Source organism: Eretmochelys imbricata, chromosome 7 (assembly GCF_965152235.1).
Source record: "Eretmochelys imbricata isolate rEreImb1 chromosome 7, rEreImb1.hap1, whole genome shotgun sequence".
Lineage (NCBI taxonomy): Eukaryota > Metazoa > Chordata > Testudines > Cheloniidae > Eretmochelys > Eretmochelys imbricata.
In genome coordinates, this window is record NC_135578.1 from 85,992,730 (window position 1) to 86,013,295 (window position 20,566).

General features: G+C 40.0%; 1 protein-coding gene across 3 annotated transcripts; it reads right to left on the minus strand.

Moving 5' to 3' along the window:
- Positions 1-146: 146 nt before the first annotated feature.
- On the minus strand, positions 147-20,328 carry TFAM (transcription factor A, mitochondrial). 3 transcript variants are annotated; one of them, XM_077822143.1, is made up of 8 exons: positions 20,187-20,328; positions 19,467-19,600; positions 16,441-16,511; positions 9,904-10,053; positions 7,001-7,096; positions 4,653-4,709; positions 636-907; positions 147-268 (listed from the first exon to the last, which is right to left on the minus strand). In XM_077822143.1, exons 1-7 carry the CDS (start codon positions 20,246-20,248, stop codon positions 641-643), a joined length of 837 nt encoding a protein of 278 aa, XP_077678269.1. In that variant the 5' UTR covers positions 20,249-20,328; the 3' UTR covers positions 147-268; positions 636-640. The 3 variants fall into 3 exon arrangements, with proteins under 3 accessions (XP_077678269.1, XP_077678268.1, XP_077678270.1); XM_077822144.1 differs by lacking the exons at positions 147-268; positions 636-907 and adding exons at positions 914-3,120; positions 3,323-3,381; XM_077822142.1 differs by lacking the exon at positions 147-268 and having other exon boundaries at positions 617-907.
- Positions 20,329-20,566: the final 238 nt, after the last annotated feature.

The window sequence follows — 20,566 nt, forward strand, 5'->3', positions numbered from 1 at the left end:
AAACTCACTGATTTTTTATTCTATGCAACTTAAATGTATGCATAGATGTGTGATACAGAGGAAGTGGTACACAGATGAATATGGAAGTAATAAAACTAAATGTGTACATAATTCTGAAGTTTACATTTTTGAGAGAAGAACTGAAATTAGCAAAAATACACACCTACACATTTATTTCCAGCTAATGCATGCGCTGTTAACATTAGGGAGGGAACAGAACATACCTCTGTTGTAAATTCAAGCTTCATCTTCTAATTAGTTACAACATCTAGAAGGTAATATTGTAGATTATGGTTGCTTTCATTAAAATATTGTATAAGTTACAAAAACTAACACTTGTCCGCATTATTGTGGGCTCAAGAATGCTCTTCCCCATCATGATCAGTCAGTATGAAAAGTATTCACAGCTTGATTAATGTTGATTGTGTTTATACAGACTATGTTACACCTGCAGAAATAATTTCTCTGGATAATTCTGAGAGAGATTCAAATCCCTCTTACCCAATTTTTTCTTAAATATATCTTATATAAACAATAATTTTTTCCCCAAAAATTCAATGCACTTAGCACTAGCACTAACACTTACAAGCAGAATAAAGTCATGGCAGTCAAGGAATTAAATATAAAACATTTACCAGCTTTATTCTTCAGAACTTTTTGTTTTTAATTTTGCCTTAACTTCTGGCGATGAAGACTCTTTAGTTCTTTGAATCTTTATAGTTTTAACTCTCTTTTTTGAAATAACCTTTTTTACGGTTTTCTTCTCTGTTGCAACTCTTGACTTTTTGAGTCTTCTGTTTTTGTAACGTATCAGATCTTCACGTCCAACATCAACCATTTGCTCCTCCCATGACTTCATTTCATTTTCATACCGAACCTTGTCATCTTCAGCAAGCTGTAGATATGTCTGAGAAATGATTTAAAATGTTTCAATATTTCCTTAAGTAAAATTCTGGCTGTTACTGGAAATGGAAATTCTGCCAAATCCCATGGCATTTTCCCCTTCCCAATGCGCCACAAGAATTTGAAGCATCTGTTTCTTAGAATCAAATTCACTCACAAATGAAAGCAATAATAAGTTGCTGCATAGTAAGTTATTTATCTCTTTAAACAACATAAGAAAGTCTATTTCAAATTCCTCAGTAACCTCTACCTTCACTTTCCTAAGAGCTGTCATTTCTTCTGCTTCTTGAGATCTTCAGGCTCCCTACACCTTCAATTTTCCCTCCATCCTAGGGTCTTATTTTGAGGTAGAATATTCAGGCAATTGCGTATTTAAAATTTGCAAATTTACTCTTCTGGAATGTTTTAAGCAATTTCAGCTAAACCAGATAAAGCATTAGCTGTATGCTCTACTAAACTCATGAGCAGTGAAACCATGTTGAGATTTCAGACTTAATACTTAAATGAAGAAACTGCCTTTTCAATTTTAAAATGTTAGAAAAACTGTTTGTATGGCCTGATGCTTTACCCAGACAGACAAGTACGCATCTTGAGCTTACAATATAATATACTCTGTTTGCATGAAGTCTTCTTATGAGAGTACATGAGAAGTGTTTTACCTTTTTGCACAGACACATTAGACCTCCAGATAAAATCTTTAACTCTCCCTTTTCCCCATTGCTAAGTAAATATTAGCTAAGAAATACTATGTTTAGGGGCAGTTAAGGTTACAACAGGACAAATTACATCCATCCAGAACTTGAGAAGAATGGAAATAAAAAGTTAAGTAGAAAGACTTGTGCATTTCTCTCCATTCAACTATTGATTTGATAATGTACTCCAATACTCCATAAGGCTTTTGTTTCCAACAAAAACCAAAAAGCAATACATGACCTCAACTTCAAATTTGCACTTTAACACAAAACCTTAACAATAAGATCATGTTCTTTTATATCAGTTATGCCAACAGATCAGCACATCTGACTGTCACACTCCATGCATTTGGGAAATGATTCTGCCTTACCATTTCTGAGGTCATTAAGGTTTTGCATTGGAGTACAAGTTTGATGAAGCTGGGGTACATAAGGATTACAGCTGGAAAGAGAAACCAAACAGATATTTCTGCACAACCGATTTCAAACTCAATTCTCTCTCTAGAAAGGAGTACGAAATATAAAATAGCTGTGTGCTCCACTTGCACATTCAAACAAACATTATTTGGACAGAGGAAATTCAGGACAAGGAATACCAGGTTTAAAAGAAAGTCAAGATTAAGAAAGGCTAATTGGGTTTTTATTAGGGCTGTCAAGCGATTAAAAAAATTAATCACACTATTAAACAATAATAGAATACTATTTATTTGTATATTTTTGGATGTTTTCTACGTTTTCAAATATATTGATTTCAATTCCAAAACAGAATATAAAGAGTAAGGTGCCCGCTTTATATTTATTTTTGATTACAAGTATTTGCACTGTAAAAAAACAAAAGAAATAATATTTTTCAAATCACCTAATACAAGTACTGTAATGCAATCGCTTTATCATGAAAGTTGAATTTACAAACATAGAATTAGGTAAAAAAACCTGCATTCAAAAATGAAACAAAGTCCATTCAGTCCTACTTTTTGTTCAGCCAATTGCTCAGACAAACAAGTTACATTTGCAGGAGATAATGCTGCCCGCTTCTTGTTTACCATATCACCTGAAAGTGAGAACAGACCATTCGCATAGCATTTTTGTAACTGGCATTGCAAGATATTTACCTGCCAGATGCACTAAAGATTTATATGTCCCTTCATGCTTCAGCCACCATTCTTGGGGACGTGTCCACGCTGATGATGGGTTCTGCTCAGTAACAATCCAAAACAGTACGGACTGATGCATGTTCATTTTCATTATTTGAGTCAGATGCCACCAGCAGAAGATTGATTTTCTTTTTTGGTGGTTCAGGTTCTGTAGTTTCTGCACTGAAGTGTTGCTCTTTTAAGACTTCTGAAAGCATGCTCCACATCCTGTCTCTCAGATTTTGGAAGGCACTTCAGATTCTTAAACCTTGGGTTGAGTGCCATAGCTCTTTTTAGAAATCTCTCACTGGTACCTTCTTTGTGTTTTGTGAAATCTGGAGTGAAAGTGTTCTTAAAAAGAGCAACATGTCCTGGGTCATCATCTGAGACTGCTATAACATGAAATATATGTCAGAATGCGGGTAAAACAAAACAAGGGACATAGAATTCTCCCCAAAGGAGTACAGTCACAATTAAAGCATTTTTTTTTTTTTTTTAAAACGAGCATCATCATCATGGAAGCATGTCCTCTGGAATGCTGGCTGAAGCATAAAGGGGCATATTAATATTTTGGCATATCTGGCATGTAAATACCTTGCAATACCGGCTACAAAAGTGCCATGTGAATGGCCTGTTCTCACTTTCTGGTGACACTGTAAATAAGAAGAGGGCAGCATTATCTCCTGTAAATGTAAACAAACTTTTTTGTCATAGCAATTGGCTGAACAAGAAGTAGGAATGAGTGGACTTGTAGGCTCTGAAGTTTGACATTGTTTTATTATTGAGTGCAAATATGTAACAAAAAAATCTAAATTTGTAAGCAGCACTTCCACAACAGAGATTGCACTACTCTATTTGTATGAGGTGAACTGAAAAATACTTTATCATTGTTACAGTGCAAATATTTGTAATAAAAAATATACACTTCGATTTCAACTACAACACAGAATACAATATATGTTAAAGTGCAGAAAAACAAAAAATTTAATAAATGTCAACTGGTATTCTATTGTTTAACAGTGCAATTAAAACTGATTAATCATGATTAATTTTTTTAAGTTAATCGCGTGAGTTAACTGTGATTAATCAACAGCCCTAGTTTTTATACTGTTTTAATGTGGAATGCTTCAAATATTATTAAACACAGGTCTGGAGCATCATACCTCAGTGCACCGTTAAAGACAGCAAAAAAAAGACACATGAAGTAAGATTTTTCCCATGCACATAACAGTGTTATTTTAAAATTTCTATTAAAACATAGCAAAAGGACTCATTCCCCATAAGAACCAAATCCATTACTAGTTTGAAGTTTTTTAAAAGATCTCATTTCATTTATGAAAGCAAGAAGTTAATCTGAAAAAAATTTAACTGATTAAGCTTTTTCCTTCCATACTCAGGAATCAATATTCCTCCCCAATGACCACCCATTCCACTGCTTAATGAAAGGTTATCAGTATTTTCTATTACCAGCAGGACAGTGCGGTGGGAGGGGGTATTGTTTCATGGTCTCTGTGTGTATATAATGTCTTCTGCAGTTTCCACGGTATGCATCCGATGAAGTGAGCTGTAGCTCATGAAAGCTCATGCTCAAATAAATTGGTTAGTCTCTAAGGTGCCACAAGTACTCTTTTTCTTTTTGCAAAGACAGACTAACATGGCTGTTACTCTGAAACCTTTTAAAAAGTGGTCACTGTTGTGTTAAGAATCAATATGAGACATTTCAGCTTGAAGTGTAATTGGTTTCAAGAATTTATAAAATAAATGAAAATAAAATCCTTTAGTTAAAGTGCATTTTTTACTATAATAAAAGGTTGGTATAACTAGAATTTACAAGAGTGTCCCGGAGTCAGAATGACTAAACTGTCCTTCTGTAGTTGGATAACACTTAGCTGGACTGGAGCTTCACAAAAAGCTAGACACATACCTGCTTTTGAGAACTGGATAGATCTTGCCATTCTTCAAATAAATTCTTCATCTTTGCCTACAAAATACAAACTCTCTTAAACGCATGTAAAAAGGTTGGATCATGAGATTCTCAAGGGTATAGGCTAAAAGGGACTAAAGTCCTCCTAAAGCAAAATTAGTTGACAGCTAAATACCTTTGATTCCAGTAAAAACCACCATTCTTCCTGCTCTTAAAATGGAAAGTTGTGCACTGCTTGAGATGGAACAGTATGTGCCAGTACAGAATACCAGCACACACTGTAGTTCGTGAATAAGCATCAACACGAAAATGACCAAAATCTCTGAAGTGCTATCTGCACTTTACAAATTAGACACCTTGATAATTTCACTCTGTTTGTAAATATTATTTGAACTTTACAAATACTGTCAAAGTCTTCATGAAACAGGTAAACTGGGACTAGTAATTTTGACTTTTTTACAGATAGAGAAATAGAGGTGAATTGACTTGCTCATGGGCACCCAGAACGTCACAGAAAGGGGACTAGAGCCAGGGGGAGCAAACATGGGAAGAAAGAAGAAAAGGGGTAAATATGAGGAAGCTAACTAGGAATACAATTGGTTATGGGGGAAAGTAAGGATAGAAGATGAAGGTGTTTGCTGAATTGGAAGATAGGTAGATGTTAGAAAACAGATGGAAAATTGAGGGTACAAGGAAGGTAAGCAGAGAGCAAGAAGAGGAGACTAAACAAGGTGGAATGAAGACACCACTCATAAGTGATAGTCTGACTTTTTGGGAGGTGGATACTTCCCCATCGCTAAAAGTCTGCTCCAATACAAAAGTGAAACAAAAACCAATTAACTAAGAAGTTCAAGCATGAATGAGCAGACTTATGGGTAGTCTGCCAAGGGGATCATCTATATATTTCTGTTGTTGTCCATCTAGTTAGTTTTTAAGTGAGGTGAAACTTGGGGGTACGCAAAACAAATCAGACTCCTGAAAGGGATACAGTAGTCTGGAAAGATTGAGAGCCACTGACCTATACCTTCATGAGACATACAGTTTACATTTACTATTCCTGATCATCTTAGTTCTAGGGAATAAGCTGGTTGATTATATGAATGGACCACCTCAAAGAGAAATGCCTTGCATCACTTGCTGACCCCTCCCTCCATATAATCAAATGTAATTGCAGGATATCAAAGAGTTCCTTCCACTCTGCTGGGAAATTAGTGGCTTTGATATTAAGCATGGTTAAACATAGTTTTCTATCCAGTCAGATCAACTTTAATCATGATCTGAATCTATTTTAATTAGGTGTGCATTTGTAGACCCTGCTGGTGTGCTTTCAGGTAGTGCTGTTTGAAACAGTACTACGTTAAAGTGTACTAGGGAACCTTTATGGCACACTAGCAGGGTCTACATAGACCAATCAACACATTAGCATGCTTTAGAAATCGCACCCAGTAGAACGCATTATCCCACTGTATAGACAAGTGCTGATTTGGTTAAACTGGAGCAACCTTCTGTATGGCTTACTTATAGTTTAAATCAATTTGGAATAGGCTGAAGCTAATCCAAAATAAGCCACACTTAAACCAAAGTCATCATGTCCACACAAGGGTTTTTACTGATTTACTCCAATCAGTTTAAATTCACACCTGAAGTTAAATTGGTGCAAATTTCTTGTGCAGACAAGGTCTTCATTAAAGTGATGCAACCTTGTGTTTAGACCTAAGAAAGAGGCAGGGAAAGATGGAATTCTCCAGTTACTGAATAAGAGGGAGTAAGGACATGGCTACACTGGAAACTTCAAAACGCTGTCGCTGGAACACTCCCGCAGCAGCACTTTGAAGAAGCTCTCTCAGCACTCAGCACATCCACCTCCAAGAGGGGATGAGCTTGGAGCCTGTCTACACTAGTGCTTTAAAGCGCTCAGACTTGCCACCTCCACGAGGGGATTAGCTTGGAGCCTGTCTACACTAGCGCTTTAAAGCGCTCAGAATTGCTGTGCTCAGGGGGGTGATTTTTCACACCCATGAGCCAGCAAGTTAGAGTGCTATAAAATGTAAGCGTAGACAAGCCCTAAGTCTTCAGAGTGTATACAGTACTGCAAGACTTTCTGATGTATTAAGTCTATGCATCCATTGAGTGGCTCAGTTTGGATAGCAAGCAATTAACAGCAAGCGTTCAACCATGCCCTAGAAATTCCAACCTCTGCCTAGCAAAGGAAGATCCAGAAATACTCAACTATTTGAATTGTTACCTATAAGAGAAGCTAGAACACATTTTCTGAATGTAACAAATTTTGGAAGATGGTCATTTTAACAATGAAGAAATCTAAAATTAACCAATTTTGTCTTGTTTACCTGAACTGAAACTCCCTTAGCTTCTTGGAAGTGTTCAGACATAAAAATGTTAAAGCCAGTACGAGGTCTTTTAGGCTTTCCAAGCACTGTTAATTCCTAAAAAATTGTAAGAAGGTAGAAGTTATTTTTCTGTGAATGACTGAACCCACTGAATATATTTGTTTCAATTCATTTTAGCAAAGCTGATTATACCATTAGCTTTTTATTGGCCATTTTACACTTACTAAAAAAAAAAAAAAAGAAGCATTTTACAAAAAGATCAATTTCTTATGCAAAATTGCATTGCACTGGGGACAAGAGAGCGTTAAGGTTTACCCTAACACCAAACTAGTCTTCATTTGTGAACCACTCATACTTTAACCCAGATTGAGACAATAAGATAGATTTGAGCCCACTAGAGGAAGGGATCATGACTAGCTACATGAACCAAAGTGTGGAAGGCTGCACTAAACATCTCAGTTTCTTCTGAGGGTTACTTTTATTTGGCTATCAGTGGACTGCTTGAACAAAAATGAGTGGTTAATTTATTAGTAAGGCTGCCACATTTCTCTTCAGCAGGTTAACAATTTGCCTTTGATATTAAACACAGCATACAATTTCTGGTCTTGCCTGGGAACCTCTATTTGTTGGATTGCTCCAGTTGTGATTTTATTATATTTTCAAGCATTGATTAGAGGAAGATAGACAGCTCCTTCTTTAGGACAATGGAGAAGTTGTTTGGTAGTTTCACCTTACTCCTGATCAGGATTTTCCTGCACTCATTGGACAGGCTCTGGACTCATACTGAGAGATAACTACATTGCAAAGCATTATACCAAAACAGTCTGCTTTAAAGAGCTTTTCCTGTTTCTTCCATTACCTGTAGTTTTAAATCCAAAAGTGCCCCTTCTTCAGGGGAAGATGAAGGTGACACATGGCACCCTGTATTCTTTTTAGTAATATTATTATATTATATGATTATAGCATAATTATGATGTATTTTATGCAAGATAAGTCATGTGAGGTGTCATTGGAAAAGTTAGGATTTGCTGAATAGGATTATCCTATTTGTAGGCATGTATCATTTTTGTATCTGAAGTTATGAATATTGAGTGTGTATCTGTATTTCAAATGTAGCTACACCTGGGTGATGACCACTAGACAAGATGCTTTCAGTCTAGATAGGTCATTGGGAAGGGCGTTTTCAGGGCAATGAGCCATTAGGGAAAAAAAAATAGGCCTTCAGAGAAGCTTATCTCCCACCTGGTGAACCTTCCTGAGAACACTCCTAACAGCCTGTAAGTAATGGCTGCTATGACTCTACAAGGACATGTGACCAGGTCACAGGATTCTGGATTCCATCTTGGGATGTCAGTATTTTTCCACAAACTGGTCTGGGAACCAAGTTTTGAAACAAAGGGTTCCCGCCATATGCTAAAGCTATACATGGCAGGGAGTAACATCATCTGTGGTTCTTCACTCCCCACACAAGAAGACTCCTGGAAACACCTGAGGATCAAAGACTGAACTGGGAGAAGTGCTAGACTAAAGGGATTTCTAGCCTGTGTATGAAACAGCTGGGGATTCCAAGCTGTAAAGCAAGTGCATCTTGCCCCTTAAGAATCTGCAGCCTGCTTGTATCATCTCTTAGGGTGAGAATCTGCTAATTCATAACTTATCTAGTATATTAAACTTAGTGTGCATTTTTTGTTTATTTGCTAGGCAATCTGCTTTGATCTGTTTGCTATCCCTTATAATCACTTAAAAATTTAATAACCTAATAAATCTAAACCATTTGTAGTTAATAAAAACTTGTTTTTATTTTAATCTAAACCAGTGAGCTTTCACTGGAGTGCTTAGGGAATATCTCTACTTATGGTAACCAAGCATGCACTGTTCTCTTCATATTGAGGAAGAGGCGGATCAGATATTAAACCCATATACTGGCCAGAATTGACCAGGGCAGGATGGTACTGCTCTGGGGTCCCAGGCTGGGAAGCTGATGGTTAGAGAGCCTGTGTGTAACTGCAGCTGGGTGTGTCCCTTACCTGTATAAATGCTGGTGAAAGTGTAGGCTGGAGGGCTATGCAGCTTGTCACAGCAGTGCAGTGAGAGAGGGAGCCCAGACTGGTGGGTTTGGGGGCTCAGTGGTACTCAAGTTCCAGGTGGCACCCCAGGGTGAACCCATCACAGAAGGAGTGGAAGGAGAATATTTACATTTCTTAATTCTGGATTTCTTATTCTGATACAAAGGACACGTGAAGTGCCAAGCTTACTACCCCTATCTAGTATAGGTGTTGGTGGCTACAATGGTTTTGGGGAGGCTTAATCAACTGGATGACATCCTGGAGCTGCCAAATTCAGGGGCTGGTGGACTGAATGTTCATGGAAAGCTATTTCCAGGACACCTCCGGTGTTGCTGATTCCTCCTGACAGGCCTCCTCCAGGACACCGTCCATATGAGAAATAACTGGAGCAGAGCACTTGCTACCTAGTCACTGTTACTTGTTCTTTTTGCTGGAATTTTCTGCCATCTTCACCCTTGGCAGAGGGGAGACTGTTCCAGGCGATGGCAAATCAGGATTAATATGTGGCTTCGCAGCATCTGCAACCAAATATTGCAGGACTGTGCTGATTCTCATGCATCAGAAGGTGAAACTGGCTGGTCTACTTTCATGGTCTCAGTTAAGTGAAATGGAAAAAAGTATAACATAGTGAGAAGCAAATTAAATAAAGTAATCAATTAATAAACCCAACTATTATGGGAAACATCAGTAATGATTTAAGTACGATTTTTAACCTGACAGCATTCCTTTAAAACATTATTTCTAGCCTTGCATTGTAATCATGGTCCATGTCTAATAACCATTAATACATTTAAGTTACCTTAAAAGTGAAAATGAAATCACATTTTGAGTACTTACCCTCTTTTTCCTCATTGCTTTTCTTTTTGCCCGTTTTTGTCTCCTTTCTTCTTTCAAAGCTACTATCTGGGCTGGACTTAACTGTGCTTTGTATATGGCCAGCTCTTCTTTGTATGCCTGCCTCTCTACCTTTGCAGCTGCTTCATATGTCTATAAGCACAAAAACCATGAAAACAACCAAAGAAAGCAAACATAACTGACAATTTCAGCTAAACATTCTACCTTTAAAACAGTGACTCTCAACCTCTCCAGACAACTGTACCCCTTTCAGGAGTCCTATTTGTTTTGCGTATCCCCAAATTTCACCTCACTTAAAAACTACTTGCTTACAAAATCAGACATAAAAATACAAGTGACCCAGCATACTATTATTGAAAAATTGCTTACTTTCTCATTTTTACCATATAATTATAAAATTAATCAACTGGAATATAAATACTGTACTTACATTTCAGTGTATAGAGCAGTATAAACAAGTCATTGTCTATGAAATTTTAGTTTGTACTGACTTCATTAATGCTTTTTATGTAGTCTGTTATACAAAAACGCAAATATCTAGATGAACTTATATATCCCCTGGAAGACCTCTGCATACCCCCAAGAATATATGAGTACCCCTGGTTGAGAACCACTGCTTTAAAACATTCTAAAGATCAAACAGCCTTCCAAACCATGCAGGCTATAGCAGGATACAGCTGTTGGCCTGCCATGCAGTAAACAGAATCATCAGGCTTCACAGAGTCCCTAGAAATAATTAGTGCAGCAGAGATGCACATCATCTCTAGCAATGAAGAGTTCTTGTAACATAAGCCCTCACCTCCCATGTGTAACAGCCCCATATCTTTGTCCTGCCCCTCCTTTTCCAGGGGGGACATAATCCATGGGAGTTAGTCTTCAGGATGAAGTAACCTCATGATCTACACAAGAGTAATTCGATATAACTAGTCTTTAGACCCTCTGCCATGCATGTATCCTATGTATTCACAGCAACTGTATCAATGGTACATACCATTTACACCATCATTTGGATTGAAAATCTAACTAATGTGTTAACTATCATTATGTCATATTCCATTACTTAAGTGCTAATGCAGCAACTACACCAGTGATGGGCCTCCTAATATCTCTGAATGCTCCTGACTGGCCTTCAGAGACAGGTGTAACAACTCAGAGCACACTAGCTCTGTCACTTGTCAAGCTGGCTGCATGCAAGCTCAAGAACAGCTGAGGAGTTACTCTCCTGATTTCCCCTAAATATCATCCTATTCCCTCCTCTCACATCCCAATTTCAGTATCAAAAGGATACCAAAGTAATGAAAAATTAAAGATTTCACTGAAGTTGTTTGTGAGGATTTCAGTAGTGTGTGCAGCAATACAATCTTCCCGCTAATAATGACCACTTCCCCATTCTCCTGGAGAGGGTGAGAAATTTAACTAGCAGCATCCCCCAGAAGTACATACTTTCAATCAACCTTCAAGCCTGGCGCAGTCGTGTGAGCAATCTATTTTAGGCCAGTTCGTGTTCTGACATTATAGCTTCTCATGGCACAAATACAAACAAATTAGATGTTTGGTAAGTGATGTAACAACTATTACAGCAGCAGCATCTGGAAAAGTCAAGTGCATCTATTCACCATCAAGATGGTAATAGGATAGCACACTGTGCTTTTGAGCTCCACAGGGGCAGGACAAGGAGGTGGAGAAACCCCAGTAGTAAAGATGTAGGTTAAAGTGCCCATGACCACAAGGTATCCTATTGTAACAAAGAAGGATCATATGGTTGTTCTGAGGGCCACGGAGGAGCTGATCAGGAGAGACTAGAGGATGTAGATCTGAGTTGACTATCTGACAAGAAAAGCATCGATACAAAATATAGTCCTACATCATCTGTTGCTCCTGTTCCTTAGAAAGGTTGTGTCTGATGTATTGCCTAAGGCAAACTATTTCAGAAAAGAGGCAGCTTGACTTTAGCTGGCTTTCTTATGTGGTTTTGAGACAAAATTGTGAAGTAAGCTGTCTTGACAGTCAATGTCGCCAGGGCCCTGCCTTCACGCCTAATTGTTGGAAGACCAATGCCAGCCAGGACTGGGAAGTTGGAGGCTGGAGCTGTCAGGGTCACACCGGTGATGATTTGAAGAGCAAAGCTGATCGTTGAGACCAGTGTGACATACTGATGACTGGTGCCCCTTGCTGCCGCACAGTATTTGGCAGGTGCAATAATTAGCACCTTGTGAGCACTAGCGCCCTATGAGCTGCTAGCAAGCCTGTGGAGGAGTGCAAATTTCAACTGAATTTTAGTGTGTCTTCTCAATGTTGTCAAAAGGACACAGAGAACAGTTTAGCTGTAACCCCAAATAAGTAGGGGATGGTTAAAAAAAAAAAAAAAAGAGATCAGCTGATTGTTCAGAAAGGCCTGCGGCTATTGATGAGATAACCAGTAGGCAAGATGGAAATGAGATGACACTATCTTTATTGTGTTTAGTTTAAGTCCCCACTTTGAAAAATACCTGACCAGATGTCAAGGTCAGATAACAGGCAGGACTCCAGTTCCTCAGAGCTCCTTTCTGGCTATTGCCAAGCAGATGTCATCAGCATATGTGAACTTGGTTGCCGAGGTGGGCAGCTGGTCAGCTGTATATATACACTAAGAACATCAGCACAAGTACAGATTTCTGGGGAAGTCTTGTTTATACAATATGGGCCAGTTGATGAAAGGCAAAGCCAACCTATGGGACAAGTGTTTCAAGCCCACATATCTCAATTGAAGCTCTTTAGATTCCTGGAATGATTTCAACAGGGAAAAAAAAAAAAATCAGCGATTTGGACAGCTTTTGTAAAACCTAGGGGAAGGTTAAATCTTCCCCTGTGAGTTGCTGTCATAGCATTCTTCTGTAGTAGGGAATTATTTGGCATCAAGTAAGTACTTCAACCTTCCAAGGGCAAATAGCAGCCTTAATGCAAGATGCAAAGGCCGCTAGAGCCTCTGTGCTGAGAGTTCTGACATTAGAGGTCTGAGTTAGGACACATTAACCTCTGCGCAAAAGCTCTCCAACCATCACAAGAGTTCCTATATCTGCTGCTGCACAGCAAAGGGAACGCCTTGAAGTCAAGATTGCGGGCTTTGAGAAGGACCAAGAATGATTGACTCAGATTAACAAGGACATCACCATCTCCTTTCCACTTCAAGCACATGAGAGTAAAGCAAAAATCTAAACAGGTCTTGACAGAGACCTTCATGGAGCCAGGGTTTCAAAAGAGGTATATCAAGAGGTTATTGGCCCTCTCCTGGCACCTCCAGGCTCAGCCTCTCATAAAGATGCTCTGCTCATTGGGTAAGGCAGAAGTTCGTTACAAAAGTGGAGTACAGAGGTCCAAGAGCACTGAGAAGCTCATGCTCAGTGAAGTCATTGGTTTTGCTTGTGGGGGCATAGAGTGCTTTGGTGGTGAAGCTGCCCTGGTGGGCTTACTGGGGTGGAAGGAAGTTTGCAATTTGCTGAGAGAAGGACAGAACCAAAGAAAATAAACACCACACTGCAAAACAGGTGCATTTGGTGCAGGAATAACAAGGCAGCCTTAACTGTGGCACTGAAACACGAACTCAAGCACTCATGCTCTTAGAACAGCGTTTCTCAAATACAGCCACCAGGGGCTTTTCTTGTGGCCACAGTCTCCAGGGCTGTGATGGTAGGGGGTAGGGGAGAGACTGGCAAAGTAGCTGTCCCTCCTTGTTTCTCTTGGATGCACTGCCTTGGTGTTGGTTGCAGGGCTGCCAACAGGGGTTGGCCACTGCTGCCCTCCAGAGACACCTGGGGCATAACGCTGGAGGAGCAGGCAGACAGTGAGTTCCCCACCTTCCCTGGGGCAGTGGGGCTCAGACTTTGGGCTTCAGCTCTGGGGAGGCAAGGCAGCGGGCTCTGGCAGCGGGGCTTCGGGCTCCACCCCAGAGCTCCAGCTGTGTGGCAGCAGGTTCCAGTTGCACAGATTCAGGCTCCATCCCCAGTCCATGGGGCTTTGGGATCTGGACACAAGGCTTCAGGCTCCAGCCCCCCGCTGCCTCCCCCAGCCATCCACACACCCCATCGTCTCTGACTCCCGCTGCCTCCCCGACACCGCTCCTCCCTGCCAATCCAGTGCTTAATTTGTCCCAAGGCTTGCCAGGGCTGAGTAAGTCTGCCGTGAAAAGTGATACTTGTATGTTTGTTATCATTTTTCACAGCAGACTTACTAGCTATCAAAAATAAATTACAATGATTTGGACATGTATATGTGCATATTTATTTGTTTTTCCTAAAGCTAATCAAGTATTTTAGGGAAAAAAATATGAGAGCGACCACCAGCAAGAGTTGGTGGCCGCACTCTGAGGCCACCAAAAAATGTGTCCTGAGAACCCATCTTAGAACACTGCTAGCACCACAGCAAGGATGGAATGGCCAAGATGACAAGTGCTGGAGTGCCAAAGTAGTGCAGAGTACCAGAAGCGACTTGCACTCAAGAGCCAAAGCAGGTGTCAAAGTGCTGAGTCACCAAAGTACCCAAAGCAAAGGCCTCAAAAATACAGTTAACAGAGCAGATTTGACAGGAAAGCAGAGAGGAAACCTGAAGATAAATACCTAATATGTTACTGGAAACTGGGGCAATGGACAGTCAGGTGCTGCCTCCAAAAGGGAGTTCCTTTGATAACTGTAGTCAAGAAGGAACTGGCTTGGAATGTTCCAAGGGCAGCATTTATATTCTGCAGTGGGTAGCAACTGCACTAGGGACCTAGCTCATACTCTACCTCTCTACTGCTGCCCTCAAGGATCAAAGGGAGAGGTAACGGACAAGTTTCCCAGACTTGCACTGAGAAGTTAAGACCTACAACTGAAAAATCTCACACAGGTAGTACCTTTAGAGAAATTACTTTCAACAGATTAGAGCCTAAACTCCAGGATAATAATCTCATCAGGAGGAAAGACTGTACTACGTGATCTCTTACAAAATGTGAGTCATTTACCATAACAGCACAAAGACAGGAGACCAAGAGAAACAGGAAACATACAGGTTAGTATAATCATGTGGGACCCCTCTGAATAGCTATTTTCTATAATCCATCAAGTTTAGATGCTATATTTGAGCAACAAGATTTATGCAGTTTATTTCACTTGTATATTACAAAGCACATAGATTTAATACTATTACAATTAAAATCAAAATTAGAATCCTTGTAATAGTTCCCCCCCCCCAGAAATACAACCAATAGAAATCTAAACATCTTAAATACTTCAGCTTGCTTCTTCCACGAACACGCAAGGGAAAAAAAAGTGCATTAACAGCAGGCCCCAAAAGTTAAAGCCAGGTTTCTTGTGGAAGAAAAGAAAAAAAAAAAAGAGTTCCAGATCTGAAGTCCCTTTCTTAGAAAATGCCCTACCACAAGCCCACTTCCACACCTCTAGATATCACACAGTGACAGACAAATTTCAAGTTAATCAGATTCCAAACCATTTAGAATTTTATATCTTAAAACCAACACCTTGGACTCCACCCTGAAACAAAACGGCAGTTAATGAAGATCACAGAGCACCGGTGTTATGCATTCCTGGTATGAAATATTAATATGTACTAACACATTCAATACTAACTTAAGTTATGGATGGTAGGAAGATGTAGACATATAGAGAGGACAATAATCTAGCCTAAAGGTGACAGATATGAATAACTGTAGCAAATTATTCATCTGGGAAAAAAAACACTGTTGCACTTGTCTCATCTGGCCAATATAGAAGAGAGTGTTTCAGACCACAATTGCCACCTGAGCATCCATGAGCCATCCAGGATCTATAAAAATCCCTAAATTGTAAATCTACACTACAAACAGCACCATGTACCCTCAGGGGTGTCACTTTGCCAATCCTTCCAACTGCTTAATAACCTACAAGTACTATTTTGGTTTTCTCTGGATTGAACCTCAGCCAGCTCTCATGGAGATACCAAGTAATATGTCCCAATAGGATCAGATGAGGAAAAAAACCAGAGCTTTTTCTCAACACACTGAAAAACAAAATGGCACGTATTTCCTTCCTAACCATCACAAAAACTACATATATTAATTGATCAAAGGGGAATAAAACAGAATTTCTTGTAGAATCCCATGACACTTCTCTCAGGGAAGATGAGCAACTGTCCAAAGTACTATCCTCTGGGAATTCTCATTATGAAAGAAGTTAAGCCATTTGCTAAGGACTGCAAATCAGTCAACACCACTTTATGATCAGGTGTTTAAGGCAACAGTTCAAAAAGAATCAGTACACACTTTATCCTTGTTCATCGTTAGTAGGAGAGATCAATTTCTGCAATACCATGTCCCATATCCAGGTCTAAAACCGGAGTGATGGGGTGGTCCCAAAAATCTGAGAACTCCAGAATACTATAAATTGCCATGCTACAAACTTTTCAACAAATTTTCCTTCGATAAGACACACCAAACCCAGCCAACATAAAGATAAGACTCAATATGCAACTGAAAGAGCATAAAACAAAAGAAAAAAAAATCAAGCTTACTTGTTTCTCTGACACTGGTAACTCTTTCCAAGCATATGCAATTTTTTTTGCTATCTCCAAAATGCTCACATCTGTGAAACAAAAGAAAATTTTAACTTCTTTGTTTACAAGGAAGAGAGTAAGAAAATTGAACTTGTTTTAATGTTTAAAATGTTCTTCGTTTTCCCCAGGAAAGAATTTGCTACTCGTATTTTCCTGCCACAGACATTCTTTTTCCATAAACCTGTCTTAACATGCCAGTACGAGAAACTGAACACCAGGTAAATAAAATAGCTTTTCTTTTATTAAATGTCACTATTTCAGAAACAGGAATTTTTTTTTGTGTGACCTATACAGAAATTTTTAGAAGTTGGGCTTATGTTTCTTTTTTCTTCATTACACTGCATACTGAAAGAGAGTTTTTTGTTTGTTTTTTTAAAGTTTAAAGTTTCTCCTTGCTTTTGTTTTGGTTTCTTACTTAGAAATACCAGGATAGTCAAGTCTCAACTTCCCTCGTTTTGCCAGAGGATCTGCTGAAATACACCAGGTACAGGTTCAGCTTCACACCTTAACTGAATGAGAAGTGGTGTTGAATCTTCAAATGGCAGGTACTTCATTTAAAATGTCAATCATTGAAGTGTTAACCAATCCCCAATTTCCCCCAAACAATGGTTTAGAGAATCTGCCTAAAATGCCCTTCCCTTCTCAATTAGCTTTCACTCCTTACTTCTGTAATATCATCATGTCATGAATCCTTCAATCAGAAAGTTTTTCAGGTCAAACAAGACTTGACCTTGTAAAATAGAAGCAGTTAAAATTTTTGTTGACAAAAATCTTTTAAGGCTTTCTTTAAACATCCTAGTGAGGGAAAGGGCACAGGCTCAATTCTTCCCCGCCAACACACTTTTGCAGGTCACCTTTCCAAAAATGCCAGTTCCGCTTTTCCACTATTGACATGACTGAACCTAAGCATTCAGTAACTAATTCAGGCTCAAAAAGCATAGGCAGACAAGACAGACCTAGAATACATGGGTCAGCCTCTCCTTTCACACTCCACTCAACAATGCCACATTTTGCCATGGATTATTAGCTTTTCGGAGAAAAGAAGGATAACTTTATCAAGATGAGGAAGAATACTACTTTATCGGGTCTACAAAAAACTTTTTGTGCCCCTGGGATGGAATATACTAATTTGCAGACAAAGGGCTTTGTCTACACTACCAAGTTTTGTCGACAAAACTTATGTTGACACCCAAAGGTCGACAAAACAAAATCGCAAAAGGGTGTTCACGCTTGCTTCCTTTGTCGACAGATCACGTCCACATTGTCGGCACCATCATCGACAGCGTGGGTATGTATCCCACAGTGCAGTGTTGTGGGAAGGCAGAGCTGATCGCTGCGCATCTTGGGAGGATTCCCTCCATGTTCTCCCACAGCCTCCTCAGCTGCCGGGAGCGGCATCATGAGTAGCTCTGTGAGCTCTCTGTGCTGAGGAATGTCAAAGCAGGGGCTGCTGTGTTCCTAGTGCAGGGCAGAACAGGAGCATTCCAATGATTTGCTCTTTGTTCCCCAAAGGGAGCAGCACACTCAGAGGTCATATACTTGGCCCTGCAGTTTTGAAAGGGGAGGGGCGCATGGTGCTATTTGTAGCATAGATTTACAATTTAAGGATTTTTATAGATTCTGGATGGCTCATGGATGCTCAGGCAGCAATTGTTGCATCTGGCCAATATAGAAGAGTGTTTCAGACCACAAGTACAACAGTGGTTTTTTCCCAGATAAATAATATGCTACAGTTATTCATATCTGTCACCTTTAGGCTAGACTATTGTCCTTTCTCTACATCTACATCTTCCTACCATCTGTAACTTAAGTTAGCATTAAATGTGTTAGCACATCTTAATATTTCATACCAGGAATGCATAATGCTCTGTGATCTGCATTAACTGCCGTTTAGTTTCAGGGTGGTGCCCAAAGTGGTTTTTGGCCACAAAACTTGGTAGTGTAGACAAAGCCTACGTCACAGAAAGGGATCATGCACTGGGATCTGGGTAGGTAACTGAACGAGAACTTCAAGTATATTTTTATAGGAGAACTTTCTGATTACAACCTCTCTACAGCCAAATGACTTAAGAATTCTCAACTGTTTATAATTTAAAGTGAGTTACCTCAAAACTTGTCCAAGATAATCAAACCATAATTTAGTTTCAGTACTTTAAAATAATAATTTCTATATACAGTAATCCTCAATTAGACCAAGTTTCCCCATTCTCAAATGATTTTTTCCATATCAGAACATTATTCAATTTTGCAGCTCTCACTGGCTACGAATAGGAATAAAAGCCTGATCTGGTGCTCATTAACACATGCATACTTTAGGACAACTAAAAATATTCAAGGGAAAGACACCCACTCTTAAAAATATTTGCTCTTTCCCAATTTAGGTCATGGACAGACCCACCATTTTCAAAGCCCAGCAAATTACTAGATAAAGCATCAGGATAAAAGCTTGTACTGGGCATTGGTACATAATCAAAAGTTACCTTTTTAGTATCCATGAAAATAAATATTCACATGCAATGAGAGAATGCTAATCATTACAACGCAAATATTTAATCGGGTTCTTTTTTGAAGTTCTCATTTTAAGTACCCTATCAATATAACAAATATTTATTCTACTCTGAATGAATTAAAATTCAAAGTTTCTTTTAGAGCTAATATAAAGTATGGGCAGTATGTATATCTAACATCCAATCCTGATATTTAATTTTACTGGATTTTATCACTTTAATATGTTCTTTTAAAGTTAATAAAGTTTAGTTATTCATATAATATTTAGTTTGACTCAAATACTCGTCTAATTTTTTAGCCAAAGAAAACTGAAAAAAGTGCATACACAGCTGAAATAAAACTGGGTTCAATAAACAGAACTGCCAACACATTTTAACTAATTCTTACTAAAATAAAATTATTTTATTTACGTTGCTAATCAGTTTATGAAAAAAATAAGTTATTCTAATACCAAATTTCTTTAGAGAGTTCCTTACCTGGATTTTGTTCCCTAAAAATGGGCTGCTGATCTTTTACAAAACGAAAGTAGGCTGTTAAGGGTCGCTTTGGAGAATTATCGGAACTGATCTGTTTTGAAAACCACTTCTCCACTGAGTATGTAGTGCTGCATCTTTAACACACACAAAGTTATCAGATATTAAAAATACATCAATATGTAAACTTAGCTGTAAATTACACTTCAAAATAACGTGACCATTAGTTTACAATCCAAAAGTAAACAGTATTACCAGACTCCAGAATAAGCCCACAACTAACATTTACAGCCCATCATGTTCCCAGCCAAAAGGCACAGGAGCTCCCCCAGAAACAACTCCGCATTTGTAACCAGGCTTGGGTCAGCCACTTCCAACATGCTGAAAGCGTCTAGCACCCCCACCCAAGGACACGCTCCCTCCTAGGAGCAAAGAGGGCCACAGGGCAGAACGGGAGAAGGGAAGGAAGCGCGGAGGTGCCCGAAGGGGTGCGTCGGACAGGGAGGGGACGATGCGCGGAGGGTGCCCGAAGAGTCCGGCGGCGCGGGACGGAGACAGGGACGCTGCGCGGGGGGCACCCAGGGGTGCTGCCGATAGGGGGAAGGCGGAGCGAGGGGACGAGACGAGCGCGGCTGGGGCGGGATGCAGACAGATGCGCTGGGAGGACCAAACACGCCCGGCTCACTCCAAAGTTTCGCCACTAGCCCCGGGCGGCGCCTTCACCTGAGAATGTGCCGGGGGCTGAGAAAAGCGGCCAGGGCCCGGCCCAGCAGCGCGACCGCCATAGCTCAGGCACACAAAAACAGGACGCGGGTCCCCTCAGAGGCGCGCGCGCTGCTGACGCGGTGCAATGTGGGAAGAAGCAGGCCCCGCCTCTTTGATGGAACAGGGCCTCAAGACAGCTAGTCCCCAAAGCGCATGCTCCGAACCGTCCCCCGGCCGGCGGGGGGAGAGGAGGAGGACGCCGCGTGCAAAGGGCGGGGGGGTGAGCTGGGAGTTCGGCGCGCCCTCTCCTGTAGCGGCTTCCGGGGGCTAGCGGGGGGACCCAGTAGCGGCTGGGCCCCTCCCCCGCGAGGCTCGGGCTCAGGCCAGCACCTCAAGCC

Excerpts from the sequence above, each read along its gene's own strand:
- TFAM (XM_077822143.1), bottom strand. The coding sequence starts at position 20,248 with ATGGCGGTCGCGCTGCTGGGCCGGGCCCTGGCCGCTTTTCTCAGCCCC. Across the intron at positions 16,512-19,466 it reads TTTTAGGGAACAAAATCCAG|ATGTGAGCATTTTGGAGATA; the intron begins GTAAGGAACTCT and ends TTTGTTTCACAG. Across the intron at positions 908-4,652 it reads TATCCAGTTCTCAAAAGCAG|ACATATCTACAGCTTGCTGA; the intron begins GTATGTGTCTAG and ends ATCATTTCTCAG.